Raw genomic sequence first — 18,595 nt, forward strand, 5'->3', positions numbered from 1 at the left:
CATGAATTAACATTCTGCACATATTTTTTGTATTTTACTATTCATAGCAATTTGCACTGCATTGGATACAACAATTTTTTGTCAGAAAGAGCACGATATTTTGTACATAGGTTTTTAAAATCATTCTATGTATTTGGATGATATATGGATGCAGCTCTTGTTGGCCTTGTTACACTTTAGAGCAACATTTTTGGTTTTATGTTTTTTGACAATTGGACTTATTGGAGGGCAGACCTCACAGTTCCTCTGCATCAAACTTGATATGGAGGGGTGGGGGGGGGGGGGGGTGAGAGGGAGAGAGGTAGGGTGAGAGAGAGAGAGCTGGAGTGAGAGAGAGAGGGGTGAGAAGGGAGATAAGAGAGAGAGAGAGATGGGGTTGAGAGAGAGAGAGACCTCTAGCCCTGTCCATGTCTGCAGTCCCTCCTGTGCCCCCTGTTCCAATTTCTGTCTGCAGGTAGGTATGTGTAATGCCTACTACCTTCCTTGCCATCAGTAGCCCATTTAGGGCTCTAAGAGGTGCCAGATATGCTACTCCAGCTGCTCCTTGCCTCCTCGGGGGTCAGGGAGGAGGTGGAGGTCTTCTTCCTCCCAGACTCTCGGTCCTAGATGTCCTCGTTGGTCGTCTTGCCGGTGTCTTCTGTCTCTCTCTGTTTGTTACTTTGTGTTTTGCCCGCACTGCATTCGATTTATTTTACATCTCATCTCCATTATGATTGGGAAACAGATTGCTATATGGTAATAGGGTAAGCTATCATTTTATGCTTAAAGTGGTTTTAAAGCTAAAACTTTTTTGCCTTAATGCATTCCCTGTATTAAGATAAAACATAGAATAAAAAAGATTCAAAACATTTTGCCACTTGCTGTGTCCCCCCCCCTCCCCCAAACAATTACTCTCCATGCTCTCACAAGCTTCACTAAGAACAGTGGCTCCTACTGCTGTCAGTAAAGTGATGCGAGGGAATGTGAGGTGGGGCCAAGTCATCCTGTGTGTGTCTATGGACACACATAGCCCAGCTTGGGAAGCTGCTTGCTCTAGGGGCAGATACAGAAGAGGAGAAGCCAAGGTCGACAATGGGAGGCCCCAGAAGAGGAGGTTTGGATTTGTTTGGTGCAAAACAAGCAGGTGTAAAGAGGAGGTGAGTAATTTATATCTAGGCAATTTGGGTCTGCCACAAAGAGTACCTATGAGTACTGCCAGTTTATTCCTATTAAAATATGTTTATTATTTTATAAAAAATGCCTTTATAACTGCTTTAAGTGGATCGATATCATTGCTGCCTTCTAGTGGATTTATTTTGCTGTTGTGGGCACTCATATAAGTTGGGTAAGCACTTGTCTAATCTCCTATCTTTCCCTTCTGGGCTAATTGATTAAAACTTAGACATGTGCATTCGTTTTTGACAAACGATAACGACAGCACAAAATCCGAAAAACGAAAGATCCGACATAAATAAATGCTTTATTTTCGTTTTCATTGTTACAACAGTTCGATATAGAATAGGAGATTCGACATGACTCTGACAATAACAATCTGTCTATAGAACCTGTGGTCGAATGTGCCTAAACTTACCTCTAAGTCCAAGATTATATAGAGAAAATATTCGACAGAGAAAAAAGATTTGACAGAGAGAAAAGATTCTGCAAGTTACTGTCCTAAAAAGTGTTTGGGGACCCGGGTCCTGCCCCAGGGGACATGGATCAATGCAAAAAAAAGTTTTAAAAACTGCCGTTTTTTCGGGAGCAGTGATTTTAATAACGATTAAAGTGAAACAATAAAAGTGTAATATTCCTTTAAATTTCGTAGGGGGGGGTTGTCTATAGTATGCCTGTGAAGGGGCTCATGTTTCTGGTGCTTAGAACTGTCCCTGCACAAAGTGTCATTTATGCAGGAAAAAAAGTCCTTTAAAATCACTCGCAGCTATTATGAATTGTCGGCTCCCGTAATACAGAGAACACTCATTGAAAGTCATTGATAAAAAAATAAATAAATAAATAAATAAAAAAGTGTGGGGGTCCCCCAAATTAAATTACCAGGACCTTCAGGTCTGGTATGGATATTAAGGGAAACCCTGCCTCAAATTTAAGAAAAAATGTGACGTGGGGTTCCCCCTAAATATCCATAACCAGACCCTTCAGGTCTGGTATGGATATTAAGGGGAACCCCGCGTCAAATAATAAAAAAAAATTGCTGTGGGGGTCCCCCTAAAAATCCATACCAGACCCTTTATCCGAGCACGCAACCTGGCAGGCCGCAGGAAAAGAGGGGGGGACGAGAGAGCGGCCCCCCCTCCCTCCTGAACCGTACCAGGCCACATGCCCTCAACATTGGGAGGATGCTTTGGGGGTCTGTGACCCCTCAAAGCACCTTGTCCCCATGTTGATGAGGACAAGGGTCTCACCCCCACAACCGTGGCCGGTGGTTGTGGAGGTCTGCGGGCGGGGGGCTTATCAGAATCTGGAAGCCCCCTTTAACAAGGGGACCCCCAGATCCCGCCCCCCCCTGTTTGGTAGGGGTACTTTTGTGCCCCCTTACCATTTCAAACAGGGGGGGGCCGGGATCTGGGGGTCCCCTTGTTAAAGGGGGCTTCCAGATTCTGATAAGCTCCCCGCCCGCAGACCTCCACAACCACCGGCCACGGTTGTGGGGATGAGGCCCTTGTCCTCATCAACATGGGGACAAGGTGCTTTGAGGGGTCACAGACCCCCAAAGCATCCTCCCAATGTTGAGGGCATGTGGCCTGGTACGGTTCAGGAGGGAGGGGGGGCCGCTCTCTCGTCCCCCCCTCTTTTCCTGTGGCCTGCCAGGTTGCGTGCTCGGATAAAGGGTCTGGTATGGATTTTTAGGGGGACCCCCACGTCAATTTTTTTTTAAATTTGACGCGGGGTTCCCCTTAATATCCATACCAGACCTGAAGGGTCTGGTTATGGATATTTAGGGGGAACCCCACGTCAAATTTTTTCTTAAATTTGAGGCAGGGTTCCCCTTAATATCCATACCAGACCTGAAGGGCCTGGTAATTGAATTTGGGGGACCCCCACGCTTTTTTATTTATTTTTATTTTTTATTTTTTTATCAATGACTTTCAATGAGTGTTCTCTGTATTACGGAGCCGACAATTCATAATAGCTGCAAGTGATTTTAAAGGACTTTTTTTCCTGCATAAATGACACTTTGTGCAGGGACAGTTCTAAGCACCAGAAACATGAGCCCCTTCACAGGCATACTATAGACAACCCCCCCCCCCCCCTACGAAATTTAAAGGAATATTACACTTTTATTGTTTCACTTTAATCATTATTAAAATCACTGCTCCTGTAAAAACGGCCGTTTTTAAAACTTTTTTTTGCATTGATACATGTCCCCTGGGGCAGGACCCGGGTCCCCAAACACTTTTTAGGACAGTAACTTGCAAATTAGTCTTTAAAATTAGCACTTTAGATTTTGAATGTTGGAGTCCCATAGACTTTAACAGGGGTTCTAAAGTATGCTATATACTAGCTCCGTCGAATCTTCTTTATACATTCGACAGACACCATAAGCCTTCAAAGACAGATTCGACCGTAATTCATGTGGATTTTCGGACGAATGCAATTTTTGAACGAAAAACAAAATAAATAAAAACGAATTTCGGGAGTAACTAAATAAATTAAGTTTTCAGACGAAAACGAAATTCCGAAACGAAATATTTTACTCTGCACATGTCTATTAAAACTGTTGTTTTATGACTTTGTTTTGCTAGATCTTGGATTCTTTCAAATATAGAGATTTGGGGCCCTCTGTATATAGACAATCTTGAAAAGGCTCTTTACTATCCAATACATCTTATATAAGTTATACACTTCAGTTATATGTAGTAGTTAGCTTCTGTACTAAATGGCATTGGTAAAAATATCATCCAGTCAATTTGTGTTAGCCACATATGCTGTCGTTTCAATTCATCTTCTTGTCCCAGTGTCCACCCTGGGAGTAATTTTTGCTCATTTGCTGCAGCCATGGCTCATGCTTCTGAATATTGTACATGCTTTTACAGTTTGTCATTGTAAAGTGGTTTATATAATTGTAGCGGCCTGAAACCCTTGCAGGGCGGCCTTGACTTATTGGGCTTACCAGTTACCTCCTCTTGGCCTGCTCTTCCATGTCTAGAGGTTCCTAGGGTTGATACACAACGACTTGAACGCTGACACAAATAAAGTCCCTTTGAAAGGTTTTATTTTGCAGTAATAACATCCAATAACACAGCCTCTCATGAAGAACTCAGGCACCTTGAACGGCAGGTGTAGCAAAGTCTCTAATTCCACCCAGAGGGTAGCCACTCGCAGCTGGGTACTTCAAGGCTGAACAGATCTCTAGCCAGAGATCTGTCAGGAACCATGAATCAGACTGAGACAGAAGTACAATTAAATCACACTTGTTTATTAATAAAAATAATAAGGTAAATAGAAAAGAGTAGTCAAGCATAGCCAGAGTCCAGTAGCCAGATTGGGTAGTCAGACAGTCCAAAGTTCATTAACCAGATCGGGTAATCAGCCAGACCTGAAGTCAGGGATCCAAGGAGAGCAACTGCAAGCAGGATAAGGAGCCAGGAGGGATGTCAGCAAGTCAGTCTTGAAACAAACAGCAGGAGATGGTTCCTTGTGATGTGACCAACGCGAAGGCAAAGGAAAAAGTGAGCTGGAAGGCTTTAAATAGGCAGGTCAGACGAGCATCATCGGGAACAGCTGGCAACTGTGGAAAGAGAAGAGAGCTGGCAATTAGCCAACAGCTGAGAGGCCAGCCCAGAGGAGGAAGGGCTAAGCAAGCACTGACAAGGACACAGCCAAACAGCCAGGCCTCGATCATGGACACATATCCAAGGTAAGACTTCAACCATTTTTTAGGTCCTTAGGAGGAAAAAAAGGAACGCGGCCTCTGACTCAGAGCAAATATTTATGGGAGTGGGCTCTTATAGGTTAATTATCCCATATGTATACTACCATGGAGTCTGTGAGGAAAGTAATATTAAAGGACATGTATGGGGTATGTAAAAAAGCAAACACATATTACATACTCACCTCTATGCTGCAGCTTCAGTGTGATGTTGCAGCTGTTCCCCGCTGGCTCTAAGCCTGAGGGCTAAACAATCACATGACTGTTGATTCTGATGTGAGCAGAGAGCGGTCACTGTCAGTAATCACTCTGTCACTGTCAGTAATCACTCTCCGCTCTGCCCCTCCAGCTCTCATTGGAGCACCGGGCTGGAGAGGGGCAGGTTCAGATGGTTTTGGCACTCTGCCACTCGATGAGAGCAAGACTCAGCTGTCAATCAAGCGGCTGGCTGTGTGCATTCCAACAATATGGTTGTATCCCTCCAGAGCATGGAGTGGCCCTGTGATGTCAGCTGACAGCAGGCTTTATCCCACTGTTGGATGATTCTAGGTCACAAGAGAGCAAAAGTAAGCACACTTCTGTAACCAAGAAGAGAAGTATGACCAAAAAAGCTTTGGCCATATTTGTTTTTAATCTTATTTTGCAGGATGCCTTTTTTTATGATTTTTATGATGAGTCGCTTTAAAGAACAGAGGAACTTGTATGACCTAAAACTACCTACCGTACAACAGGTCCACTTGACATTGACAATGAGCAGTAATTGAAAATTTAAAAATTTTCGAAATTTCCTAAATATTGATCACTATTGTTGTATTTACATTTAATAATATCACCAGTTTGATGTATGTTTTACAGTCAATGTATATTTAAATGTATTTGTAATGCGTTAAAACATTAGAATATACAGTATACAGAATCAGCCTCTTCCCTCCAAGAGTTAAACAGAATTTCACTTTACACGCAGTGAATTTCCCCAGAGTGCTAAACCTTTCAAATGTGTATTATAAAGGAACAGACTTCTAAGCAAGTTCTTTACATTACTTTCATTCTCCAGTGGCCATGTTCACGCTGCATATCAAATCCATTATCTTTTAGGTATGTATTAGCAGTTCTTATTTTATTACACACACACACACACACACGTATTGTATATAGACATACACAGGCAAACGCAAACATGTATTATGCCAGTTCTTAGATATGGTGGCTGCACCACAGGTCACTGGAGGAAAAGAGAAGGAAAAAAAACTAAACAAAGAAAACAAATGCAACCACTACATCTAATTATTGGTAAGCTGTAATATATTACATTTTTGTTTTTGTTTTTAATATCGTTTTAATACAGAATATAAAACTGTTACACTTTGTCATTTTGTAATTTAACATTATTAAACATTGCCTTTTTTTTCTAAAGATGTAAAAAAATTCTATGCAATATACAGTAGCAACCTGGAGGTAATTGGTGTCCAAAATGCCTCCAGAAATGTAAATTTCTGTTTTTGTGATTGGCTCACTGATCTAGGATGTCTGCACTAAGATAAAAGTAATATTTTCGGCATCCCTAACTATAGTCTTTTTTTTTTTTGGTGAGATACTTGCCAAGGCTTGCCTATTAAAGGACTACAGACACTATATATTTCTTCATTAAAACACTGGTTGCTCAGGTTATAATGAACACATACCCCGGTATTCAGAAAGGACATAAAAAAACAAACAACTAAATCAGAACAGGAACAAGGTGCAAATTTTGTACAAATTTCAAATGCTGCCAATAGCCATACCCCAGATATATTTTAAGACACTTAGTGGAATGATATTGAAGTATATTTGGCAGGGAAACAAACCGAGAATACAGTATGCTCTATTGAGTAAGGATAACGCACTCAAGGGATTAGCAGCACCAGATATTAGAAGATATTATGAAGCAGTGATATTATCATGAATGGTGGAATAGAGTAGGATAAAAAATGACAGATGAAACTAGAGGCTTCACTGAGTGAAACACAATTAGATAGAAATATTTGGGTATCACCCAAATATCACAAAAAGACAGAACACTCAATAAAACAGTACCTGAATTAACTAAAAATGTCTTTTGAATCTGGGATAGAATGTGTCGGTTGGCGAAATGGGAATATAATTAACCTCTAATATCACTATCAGGCACAAATATTTTTATTCCAGGTAATAAATTATAATTTGGGGATTGGGTAAAGAACACACAGTTAAAAGACATTATAAAAAATGGAAAAATAAGTTCACTTCAAGATTTGAAACACAGAGGTGATTTGATAAAATAGAATGAATGGAGGTATTCACAGTTAAAACGTTGTAGCAGGACTTCCACAACAAATATCTAACCATCGGAAACAGGTTAAACACTGTATTGTATCTATAAAATAATTACAGGTATAATGGAACCCGAGAATACCTCCATTCATAGCAAAATGGGAACGGGAATTGGGAACACGGTTAACAAAACACCAATTAAACAAATCATTAATAGCGGTTCATAGTTACTCAGGAGACACCAATACCATAGAAACAAATTATAAATGTCTTGCTATATGATATATAACACCTGTCAAAGCACAAAAATATCAAGTAGACAAATCTCCAATGTGTTGGAGAGGTAGTAACTCACAGGGCATTATGACACACATTTGGTGGGAATGCCCAAAGGTCAGAAAATATTGGAAGGAGGTGCGGCAATACATAAAGGAGATTACAAAAGAGGAGGTAATAGATGCATGGAGTTGCTTATTTCATGATACAAATAAAACTATAAAACAGTATAAAAATACATTAGTACCATATTTATTAAATGCAGCCAAGGGTGCAATCCCCCCCCCCCAAAAAAAAAGACTTACAGTAAAGAAATGGTTTAAAAGAATTGACAATATATTGTATATGGTAGATTTAAATAGTAGAGAAGAAGATCAGACAGAAAGGTGCCTGGGAAGCTGGAAAAAGTGGATGGTCTTCAAAAGAACAAATAAATATCTTGAGAACTTTGTGGAAATATTGTTTTGAAGTTTTGAAGGGGGGGGGGGGGTCTGGGAGTTTATGGCATAGGGAGGGGTAAGGGGGGGGGAAGGGTTAATGATGTGGAACAATATCTTTGTTTTTAATATTTATATGTTGTAAAACAATAAAGTTTAAATATTAAAAAAAGAACAGGAACAAGGTAGGAATCTGCAGCAAAGTTTACTAAAACCCCTGCAGTGTACATTGATTATCCCGTGAGGATTGTTGTGTTTTGTTTTGTTTTTTATTTATTAATAAAAGAGAAGTTACACTTTAAGTTTCAATGCCTGGAACATCTTCATGAAACTTCCCACAATTCTTTCACCTATTTTGATAACCATAGGACTCCACAAATGACCCTGAATATTGGAGGCTGAAAGCACAGCACTGCCCCATACACATGAGCGGATTTTCTGTCGGAAAAAACTTGGATGATTTTTCCGATGAAATTCCGCTCAAGCTTGGCTTGCATACACACAGTCACGGGCAATAAGTCCTGCTCTCAATTTTTGCTGGATGGAGCATACACACGGTCGGAATATCTGACCAAAAGCTCACATCTGACTTTTGTTGGCAGAATTTCTGATCGTGTGTATGGGGCTTTAGTGCAGAAATAACAGTAATTTAATAGTGAAGGCTTAGTTGATGCAGAAAAGGTATATATCTGTATATTTTATATATCTGTATATTTTTTGTGGTGTTTGGGGGAGAAATAAATATTCAATACATGTATATTTTTCTTTTTTGTATTTATACCAATTTATAACTGGCTTGAATGAAAAATTAACCAGTGCGAAAGTCCAACAGCGAAAGTCCAGCCCGGTGGTCATTTTGCTATAGGCTGGGCGGGACTTTCGTTGATCTAGGTAGATGTCATATGATGTCCTCCTGGATCGGGCCTCATGCGCAGCGCAATCTGTCACTGGCTGTGCCCATTGGACACAGCTGGTGACTGATCAGTGTACCTGCCTGCTGCAAATACCATGTGATTGCTGTGACCAATCACAGCAGATCACATGACAATTGTAAACAATGGATGGCCTCCTTTCATGCCATTCATTGTGTTGCTAGCTGTGATTGATCACAGTGATCACATGTTACAGACACGGGCAATCACATCTCATCTGTACCATGTGATTAGTAGCTCTGGCTAATCACAAATAATCACAACAAAGCACACTGAATGAATCAGATTCATTCGGTAAAAATGATTGCTAGGGGAACATGTATCAATAAATGTTTTTTTTTCTTAAAACAATCTTTTTTTAGAAGCACTGATTTTAATGATGCTGAAAGTTCAACAATAAAAATGAAAAATTCCTTTAACCACTTCCCGCTCTGCCTATAGCAGAATGATGGCCAGGTGGTGGTTCCTTTATCCTGACTGGATGTCATATGATGTCTTTCAGGATAACAAGCCAGCGTGTGCTTGCGGGGATGCGCAGTGTGGCGGCTGGTGGTGTGGGGTGTCGTCTGACACACTGCATCTCCGATCGTGGTAAGGAACCTCTGATGGAGGCTCTTTACCATGTGATCAGCTGTGACCAATCACAGATGATCACAGCATAAACCAGGAAGTGCCGGTAATCAGCTTTTCCTTGGTTCATGCTGACAGGGAGAGCCAATCAGCGGCTCTCCTGTCAGAGGGGGGGTGTGCGCTGATAATCGGCACATTGATTATCAACGCAGCTCCCATCAGAGGTGCCCACCACAGCTTAAAATCAGTGCCCATCAGCTGCCAGTAAGTGCCCATCCAAATCGCAAATCAGTACCCATAAAAGTATCAATCAGTGCCCCATCCGTAACGCCAGTCAGTGCCATTCAGATGCCCATCACTAATGCCTGTCAGTACCCCCTCACCAGTGCTGCTTATCAGTGCCATCTATCAGTACCCATCAGTGCCGCCTATCAGTGCCCATCAGTTCCGACTATCAATACCACCTATTAGTGCCCAGCAGTGCCACCTATCAGTGCTGCCTATCAGTGCCCATAGTGCACTGCATGCAGTGCTGACTGATCCTGCAGCTGTCATTTGTCAGTGTAGGGACAGTTTGGTTTTTGGAGCAGGGACAGTCTGCAATTCACTAGCTACTAGCTAGCTACTATTAGGTCCACAAAGGTCCTTTTAAGGACTGGTATAGGTGTGCAGTATATAGGGTTGTAATACACATATAATATACTTTCTTTCAAATATAGAAAGCATATTATAGTGCACTGCATGCAGTGCTGACTGATTCTGCAGCTGTCGTTTGTCAGTGTAGGGACAGTTTGGTTTTTGGAGCAGGGACAGTCTGCAATTCACTAGCTACTAGCTAGCTACTATTAGGTCCACAAAGGTCCTTTTAAGGACTGGTATAGGTGTGCAGTATATAGGGTTGTAATACACATATAATATACTTTCTTTCAAATATAGAAAGCATATTATAGTGCACTGCATGCAGTGCTGACTGATTCTGCAGCTCTCGTTTGTCAGTGTAGGGACAGTTTGGTTTTTGGAGCAGGGACAGTCTGCAATTCACTAGCTACTAGCTAGCTATTATTAGGTCCACAAAGGTCCTTTTAAGGACTGGTATAGGTGTACAGTATATAGGGTTGTAATACACGTATAATATACTTTCTTTCCAATATATAAAGCATATTATAGTGCACTGCATGCAGTGCTGACCGATTCTGCAGCTGTCGTTTCTCAGTGTAGGAACAGTTTGGTTTTTGGAGCAAGGACAGTCTGCAATTCATTAGCTACTAGCTAGCTACTATTAGGTCCACAAAGGTCCTTTTAAGGACTGGTATAGGTGTACTATTTGGTGTGCAGTATATAGGGGTGTAATACATGTATAAAATACTTTCAAATATAGAAAGCATAGTATAGTGCATTTCCACTGTGCAGCACTGTGACTGCTGAGCAGTTCTGCAGCGATACTACAAAGAGTGACAAACGCAATTAGAAAAAAGTATTATAACAGGTGTGATAGACCAGTGGCCCCCAAAAATGACAGATTGAAGCGGGGTGTTATATACCTTCTTCCACATACTGCAATTCTAGAGACTTTTGTCACAGGGTCATTTAAAAAATGACAGGCAGAGGAAGAGGCAGGTCCTTCCGCAGGGGTGGTATGGGTAGGGGAGGAGAAACAGGATTTAGCCAAAGTGGCAAATTGCAGAAGGTGCGTTCGATTACGTCAAAGGACGCACCAGACTTGGTTGAGTGGCTCACTCTGCCTTACTCTTCTGCACCCTCCTCATCCTCTCGATCTGCACCCTCTTTACTCTCTGCTGTGCGCACCCCCAAAGACACTACCACCAACACCACCATATACCCTCCGCTTGAGTCACAGGAATTATTTTCCGATCCATCACAAGACATTGCCAATGCGCAGCCATTCTTGGCATTGGATCAGGAAGAGGAGGTAGCAACAACCGCCACTCAGCAGTCTGACGACAGTACCCAGATCAGCCCAAGGAAGTTGAACCCCGCTGTTGCTGCCTACTCCGAGATCTCTAATGATAGCGATGGGGAAGGTGACGTCGATGATGACATGTCTAGTGATGTCACGTGGGTACCCACAAGAGAGGAAGAGGAGGGGAGTTCAGAGGGAGATATGGACCAGCAGATAGGGAGGAGAAGCAGGCGGAACTTACATTGCACAGGAGGGACAAACCAGACTGCTAATGTATCAGGAGCGAGGCATCAACCATGTACGGTCACATCTGGCGCTCCCAGGACGCAGGCTCCGCAGTGTGGGCCACCTTCTATCATGCCGTCCTCACATTTTTCTGGAAAAGGCAGGCTTCCGTGGGCCAAATGTTCGAGCGTAAAAAAAAGATGACGCCAGATAACCCTCTTGCCCAATGGTTGACCACTGGCTTGTCAGAACTGTTGGCCCGCCAACTACTGCCACATAGACTGGTGTCCCAGAGCTATATGGCCATGTTCAGCGGCAAGTGTATGTATCTCTGGCACACAGTGTCAGTGCCAAGATACATCTAACCACAGACACGTGGTCTAGCAAACACAGGCAGGCAAGGTATATAACTTTTACGGCCCACTGGGTGAACCTTCTGACGGCCGTCAAGCATGTAACCCCTGGCACCCATGTAGATTTGGTTTTACCGCCATGGATTGCATGCAGGCCTGCCTCTTCTTCTCCTCCTCCTACTCCATCCTCCTCCCTCTCCTCCTTGGCTGACTCCTCCTTTTCCGCTGCTAGCGTATCTTCCGCTGCGCCGCCCAAGATCCCCAGAACCTATTCGACATGCCAGGTGAGACGTTGCCATGCTGTGCTGCGTCTGTTGTGCCTGGAAGCCAAGAGCCACACTGGCCCTGCACTCCTTTCAGCTTTGCGTTCACAGGCAGATCAGTGGCTAACACCGCTCAATTTGACAGTTGGTAAAGTGGTGTGTGACAACAGTGCCAATCTGCTTAGTGCATTGAAACAGGGCAAAATTACACACGTGCCATCCATGGCACGCATCTTAAACTTGGTCGTGCAGCGATTCGTTATCAAATACCCTGGGGTCAGGACATCTTGCGGCAGGCAAGGAAAATCTCGGCCCATTTCAGAAGATCTTACACAGCCATGGCTCGCCTTGCTGACATTCAGCGGCGACACAATATGCTTGTCAGATGTCTTATTTGCGATTGCCCGATGTGATGGTACTGAACCTTCTATATGCTTGATAGGCTGCTCCAGCAGAAACGTGCAGTTAACGACTACCTGTACGAACTCTGTGGCAGAACAGGTTCTGGGGAACTTTTTTTTTTTCACCGCGCCAGTGGCTGCTCATGCCCGATGCATGCAGACTTCTGCGGCCATTTGATGAGATCACCAAACTGGTCAGTCACAGCCATGGCGCCATCAGTGACATCGTACCTTATGCCTTCTTTATGGAGCGTGCATTGCGTTGTGTCATTGATCAAGCCGTGGAGGAGCAGGAGCAGGAAGATGAGAAAGTTGCAATGCTGGATGAATTCCCAGGGGGGCTACTCTATCTGAGACAAGTCAACAATAGGAGTCTGAAGAGGAGTCAGAGGAGGATAGTGCTGGGGCAGATGAGGAGGAGCAAGAAGAGCATGCTTTAAACCTTTCTGGGATCCCTGTTGTTGTGCATGGATGGGGAGAGGAGAACGTGGAGGATGTCATTATCCTGGATGGTGAGCAGGAGCCAGGCCACCACACCGCTTCCAGTTTAGTGCAAATGGGGGCCTTCATGCTCCAGTGTTTTAACAGGGACCCCCGTATAAAAAGCATAAAGGTCAAGAACCAGTACTGGGTGGCAACATACTTAGACCCCCGGTACAAACACAAAATGGTGGAAATGTTACCACCATCACAGAGGGCTGTCAGAATGGAGCACTTACAGGCCTTGCTTAGAGAAATGCTGCATTCTGATTTTGCGTGCGCTGGCAGAGGAGGAATTCCCACTCCCACAGAAAGAGTTTCGGGTACCAATCCAACAGCGCCTGCAAGAAGAGGGCGGTTTGAAGATGTGTTGGTCACTTCTGATATGAGATCATTCTTTCAGCCGACCCATCGACAGGTGTCATCCGGATCCAGCATCAGGGAACGCCTAGACCGTCAGGTGTCTGACTACATCGGGTTAACGGCCAATGTGGGCGCTCTGAGAAGTGATGAACCCCTGGACTACTGGGTGGGCAGGCTTGACCTCTGGCCAGAGCTTGCACAATTTGCAATGGAACTGTTGGCTTGCCCCTCGTCCAGTGTTCTGTCCGAAAGGACGTTCAGCGCAGCAGGGGGGATTGTGACTGATAAGCGTACTTGCCTAGCTCACGACAGTGTTGACTACCTCACATTTATAAAAATGAATGAGGCATGGATCTCGGAGGAATTCAACACATGTGACCAGTAGACCATATATATGCATAACTCTATAAACGATTTATATAATCTAGCACACAGACCTTTTTTCTACCTTTGGCTCACTTTCTTGTCCAAAAAAAGCACACAGTACTATATGCCCGTACCCTCCTGTTTGAAGAGGTTGAACGGTGTCATATTTTTGGGTCCCGCAGCGAGTTGCTGGTATCAGTGCTGGTGTCAGTGCTCTCTATTTCGGTGCTGATATCGTGTCAGTGCTCTCTATCATGGTGCTGGTGTGGTGTCAGTGCTCTCTATTTCTGTGCTGGTGTCAGTGCTCTCTATCACGGTGCTGGTGTGGTGTCAGTGCTCTCTATCTCGGTGCTGGTGTCAGTGCTCTCAATCACGGTGCTGGTGTGGTGACAGTGCTCTCTATCATGGTGCTGGTGTGGTGTCAGTGCTCTCTATGTTGGTGCTGGTGTCAGTGCTCTCTATCACGGTGCTGGTGTCAGTGCTCTCTATCACAGTGCTGGTTTCAGTGCTCTCTATCACGGTGCTGGTGTGGTGTCAGTGCAATCTATCACGGTGCTGGTGTGGTGACAGTGCTCTCTATCATGGTGCTGGTGTGGTGTCAGTGCTCTCTATCTTGGTGCTGGTGTCAGTGCTCTCTATCACGGTGCTGGTGTCAGTGCTCTCTATCACAGTGCTGGTGTCAGTGCTCTCTATCACGGTGCTGGTGTGGTGTCAGTGCAATCTATCACGGTGCTGGTGTGGTGTCAGTGCTCTCTATCACGGTGCTGGTGTGGTGTCAGTGCTCTCTATCACGGTGCTGGTGTGGTTTCAGTGCTCTCTATCTCGGTGCTGGTGTCAGTGCTCTCTATCACGGTGCTGGTGTGGTGTCAGTGCTCTCTATCCCGGTGCTGGTGTGGTGTCAGTGCTCTCTATCACGGTGCTGGTTTCAGACAGTGAGGGAGATAGCAGCGGAGAAGCCAATCAGCAGGCAGTGCCAGCACCATGGCTGAGGATCAGCACTGGCACAGGACTGCGCTGCCCTGACTGTGGCACTGATCTCCTGCACCCCCTTCATAGCCTGACCTGACCTTGTCTCTCCTCCATGGCCATTATGCGCTCCTGAATTGTCAGAATTTCACAGATAAAAAAGAATGCTTGTCGTTGTCGATCCCAGATTCACTTAATACTTCTGTTATGTCCATGTTGTGGGACTATGTGTGCACAGCTAGTAAGTATTTTGTGGCTGAAAATATGACCTGGAGGTTTTTAAGGTTCACCTGCCATTAAAGTGAATGGGGTCCATTTGGGCACATTCGCGGATCGCGTTCGCGAAACGTCCCGTCTGAAGTTCGTCCATCACTACTTAACAACCAGCTTACACTGCGCCCAGATTGAGCAAAGCTCTGTGCATTGCAAGGTGTTCATTGGGGCGAACACCCTGCAAACTCATGCTTGGGCCAAACGGTTCATCTATCCCTACTAAATACCTTTAACTGTCTACTTTCCAAAAAGGGGTAATTTGGGGGATATTTGTACTGTCCTGGCATTTTTGGGCCTCACAGATTGAGATAGGGTGTCAGTACATCAGGATTGATCAATTTTCACATATGCTGAATACTATAGATTAGAGCCTCTACAACTTTCATACAGACTAAATAATATACACTGATTTGGGTTATTTTCACCCAAAAACAAGTAGGAGAATATAATTTGGCCAATATTTATGAAGAAAGTTTATTTATTTTCAGAAACAGAGAAAAACACTTTTTTTTTAAAACATTTTCAGTCTTTCATTGTTTATTTAGCAAAACAATAAAATCCCAGTGTTGATAAAATACCACTAAAAAAAAGCTCTATTTGTATGAAAAAAATTAATATGGGTACAGTGTTGCGTGACCTTGCAATTGTTGTTGTTCAAAGTGCGACAATGATAAAAGCGGAAAAGTGGCCTGAGCAATAAGTGGGTAAATGTGCCCAGTATTGAAGAAGTTAAGTTAGCTTTGTGAAAAATTTGTTTTCCAAGACAGTCAGTATGAAAAGAAAAGACTGTATTTTGTGCTTTGTCCAGTACTATGGAAATCATATAATTATTTAATATTTACATATTAGACAAAAATTAGTTGTAAAAAAAAAAAGATAAATTGTAAAATAAAAATGTAAATTTTTTTTTTATTTGTGATGTACTATAGTAGAAGAAGATTAGGATTGGTGTTATTGTTTTGGTTCATAACTTTATAAGATTTCCAGACAATACAAAGAATATATTTCAATCTTTATGATGTTTTATTAAAATTGGGAATGTTCTAATTTTTAAGATGCCACATGACAACCTCACACTACTTTTTTGAAATGTAGGTAAAACAGAAGCAGAAAACGTTCTGCACCAGCCTAGGCCAGCTGAAGCAACGCAGACTGTGCATAGTTTGTGAAACTTGAGTATTCAACAACTGAACTACCAGGCCAACAATCTGTTTGATTATGGATAAGCAAGGAGTTTGAAGTGTGCTGAGGTCTATCAAGGAAAAGATAATTATTTTGCCAGACCCGAAATGATTGTATTGCTGGGATTATGTAAAGTGAAGTTGACATTTTTCTGCACACGTCCAGCTCTAGTTACCTGGTACTTCGGAAAGGTCTTGAAATTAAGAGAAGTCCTAATGTTATTGATGCTGTTTTTTTTCTTAATTTAATGCTTTAGAAAACTATTGACTAGCAGTGTACTCATAAATATACCAAACTCTTACATTCCATTTACATTACAAATTCGTCTTTTCCTGGTTTCCGTAAATCCACTACCAAGATATTAATAAACAGTCATTGTTGTTTGCGTGTCAACATTATCACTAGATTAACTAATGGAAATGGTACAGTCCAATATAACAGAATTTTTCATTCAAGGTTTCTCTGGTGTCTCAGAGCTTCGGATGCCAGTGTTTCTTCTCTTTCTAGTTGCCTATTTACTCATTATTGGTGGGAATCTCACCATTGTTGCTATCATTGGGGCATATTCCCATCTACATACTCCTATGTATACATTTCTAGTGAATCTTAGCATCCTTGATATTGCTTCCACTTCATGTACTCTTCCTAAACTTTTATCCATACTATGTACAAAACAAGACACAATCTCATTTGCTGGATGTATAACTCAGCTGTATTTCTTTTTATCCTTAACTTGTGCTGAAGCCATTCTGCTGTCAATTATGGCTTATGACCGATATGTAGCCATCTGTAATCCCCTCCGTTATGTTGTTATTATGGATTTAAGATCTTGTGTTTGTCTGTCTATAATTTTATGGATTGTTGCTTTTTTAGACATTTCTGGTCACGCTGTCCTTATATCCAGACTGAAGTTTTGTGCATCCCGTATCATTGATCATTTTTTCTGTGACCTTATCCCAGTGTTGAAGATGTCCTGCAGTGACACTTATAGTGTAGAATTGTTGACTTACATTGAAGGAGCAATACTTGGAATGGCAACTTTCTTTTTTACTTTGGGATCATATGCATTCATCATTTCTACTATCCTAAAGATAAAATCTTTACAAGGCCGGGGTAAAGCATTTTCTACATGTTCTGGTCACCTGATCTGTGTCACTGTCTATTACAGTACTTTAATTGGCTCATATATGAGACCCAGATCATATTATTTACCAAAACATGATAAGTTCTTTGCTCTCCTTTATATTGTTTTGGTTCCTATGCTTAACCCTGTAATCTACAGTCTGAAAAATGAGGAAGTTAAAAAAGTTCTTAAAAGTCTTCAAGATGGGTTAAAAGGTCATACCAGAGAAATGTGATCATTTAGTGGTAATTGGTGGGCTGAGTTACTAAGTAGACTTAAACAAACATTTAAAACATTGACAACATGGTTCAGGTTTAACTAATTCACCTCACACATCTATAAACTCACCGGCCACTTTATAAGGCACACCTTGCTAGTAACGGGTTGGACCCCCTTTTTCCTTCAGAATTGCCTTCATTTTTTGGGCATAGATCCAACAAGGTGTTGGAAAGATTCCTCTGAGATTTTGGTCCATATTGACATGATAGCATCATGCAGTTGCTGCAGATTTGTCTGCTGCACATCCGTGATGCGAATCTCCCATTCCACCACATCCCAAAGGTGCTCTATTTGATTGAAATCTGGTGACTGTGGGGGCCATTGAAGTACAATAAACTCATTGTCATGTTCAAGAAAACAATTTGAGAGGATTTGAGCTTTGTGACATGGTGCATTATCCTGCTGGAAGTAGCCATCAGAAGATGGTACACTGTAGTCATAAGGGGGGGGACATGGTCAGCAACAATGCTCAGGTAGGCCGTGGCGTTTAAACAATGCTCAAATGGTACTAAGGGACCCACACTATTACTGGTGCTAGAAGTATTGCTCTCACTCTAACAATCGTGGTGATAACTAACATGTGTGGTTTGAACACTGTTTTCATATGTGGGTGCGAATTCTGTATGCGTTCGCTTCTGCGCACAAGCTCAATGGGCCTGGGCGCTTTCATTTTTATTTTATTTTCTTATTTATTTTACTTGTTTTTTTGTTTTTTTTACACTGTCTATTTAACCACTACAATACAGGGCACTTTCGCCCCCTTCCTTCCCAGCCCAATTTTCAGCTTTCAGCGCTCTAGCGCTTTCAGTGACAATTGCGCAGTCATGCTACACTGTACCCAAATGAAACTTTTATCATTTTGTTCGCACAAATAGAGCTTTATTTTGGTGGTATTTATTCACGACTCCGTTTTTTATTTTTTGCGATATAAGCGCAAAAAAGCGGAAATTTGGAAAAAAAACAATATTTTCTTTTTTCTATTTTAAAAGAAATCCAATAAAATCAAATTTTGTCATAAATTTAAGCCAA

General features: G+C 42.4%; 1 protein-coding gene across 1 annotated transcript; it reads left to right on the forward strand.

Moving 5' to 3' along the window:
- Window positions 1-5,913: 5,913 nt before the first annotated feature.
- On the forward strand, window positions 5,914-18,380 carry LOC143929966 (olfactory receptor 8B8-like). The gene is made up of 2 exons (XM_077453880.1): window positions 5,914-5,962; window positions 16,078-18,380. The coding sequence occupies exon 2, from the start codon at window positions 16,578-16,580 to the stop codon at window positions 17,520-17,522; it is 945 nt and encodes a 314-aa protein (XP_077310006.1). The 5' UTR covers window positions 5,914-5,962; window positions 16,078-16,577; the 3' UTR covers window positions 17,523-18,380.
- The last annotated feature ends 215 nt before the right edge of the window (window positions 18,381-18,595 follow it).

This window comes from Lithobates pipiens, unplaced genomic scaffold (genome assembly GCF_037356315.1).
Source record: "Lithobates pipiens isolate NorthernLeopardFrog02 unplaced genomic scaffold, aLitPip1_a1.2 Scaffold_25, whole genome shotgun sequence".
NCBI classification, from domain to species: Eukaryota; Metazoa; Chordata; class Amphibia; order Anura; family Ranidae; genus Lithobates; species Lithobates pipiens.

Coding starts and splice junctions, on each gene's coding strand:
- LOC143929966 (XM_077453880.1), top strand. CDS start 16,578: ATGGAAATGGTACAGTCCAATATAACAGAATTTTTCATTCAAGGTTTC.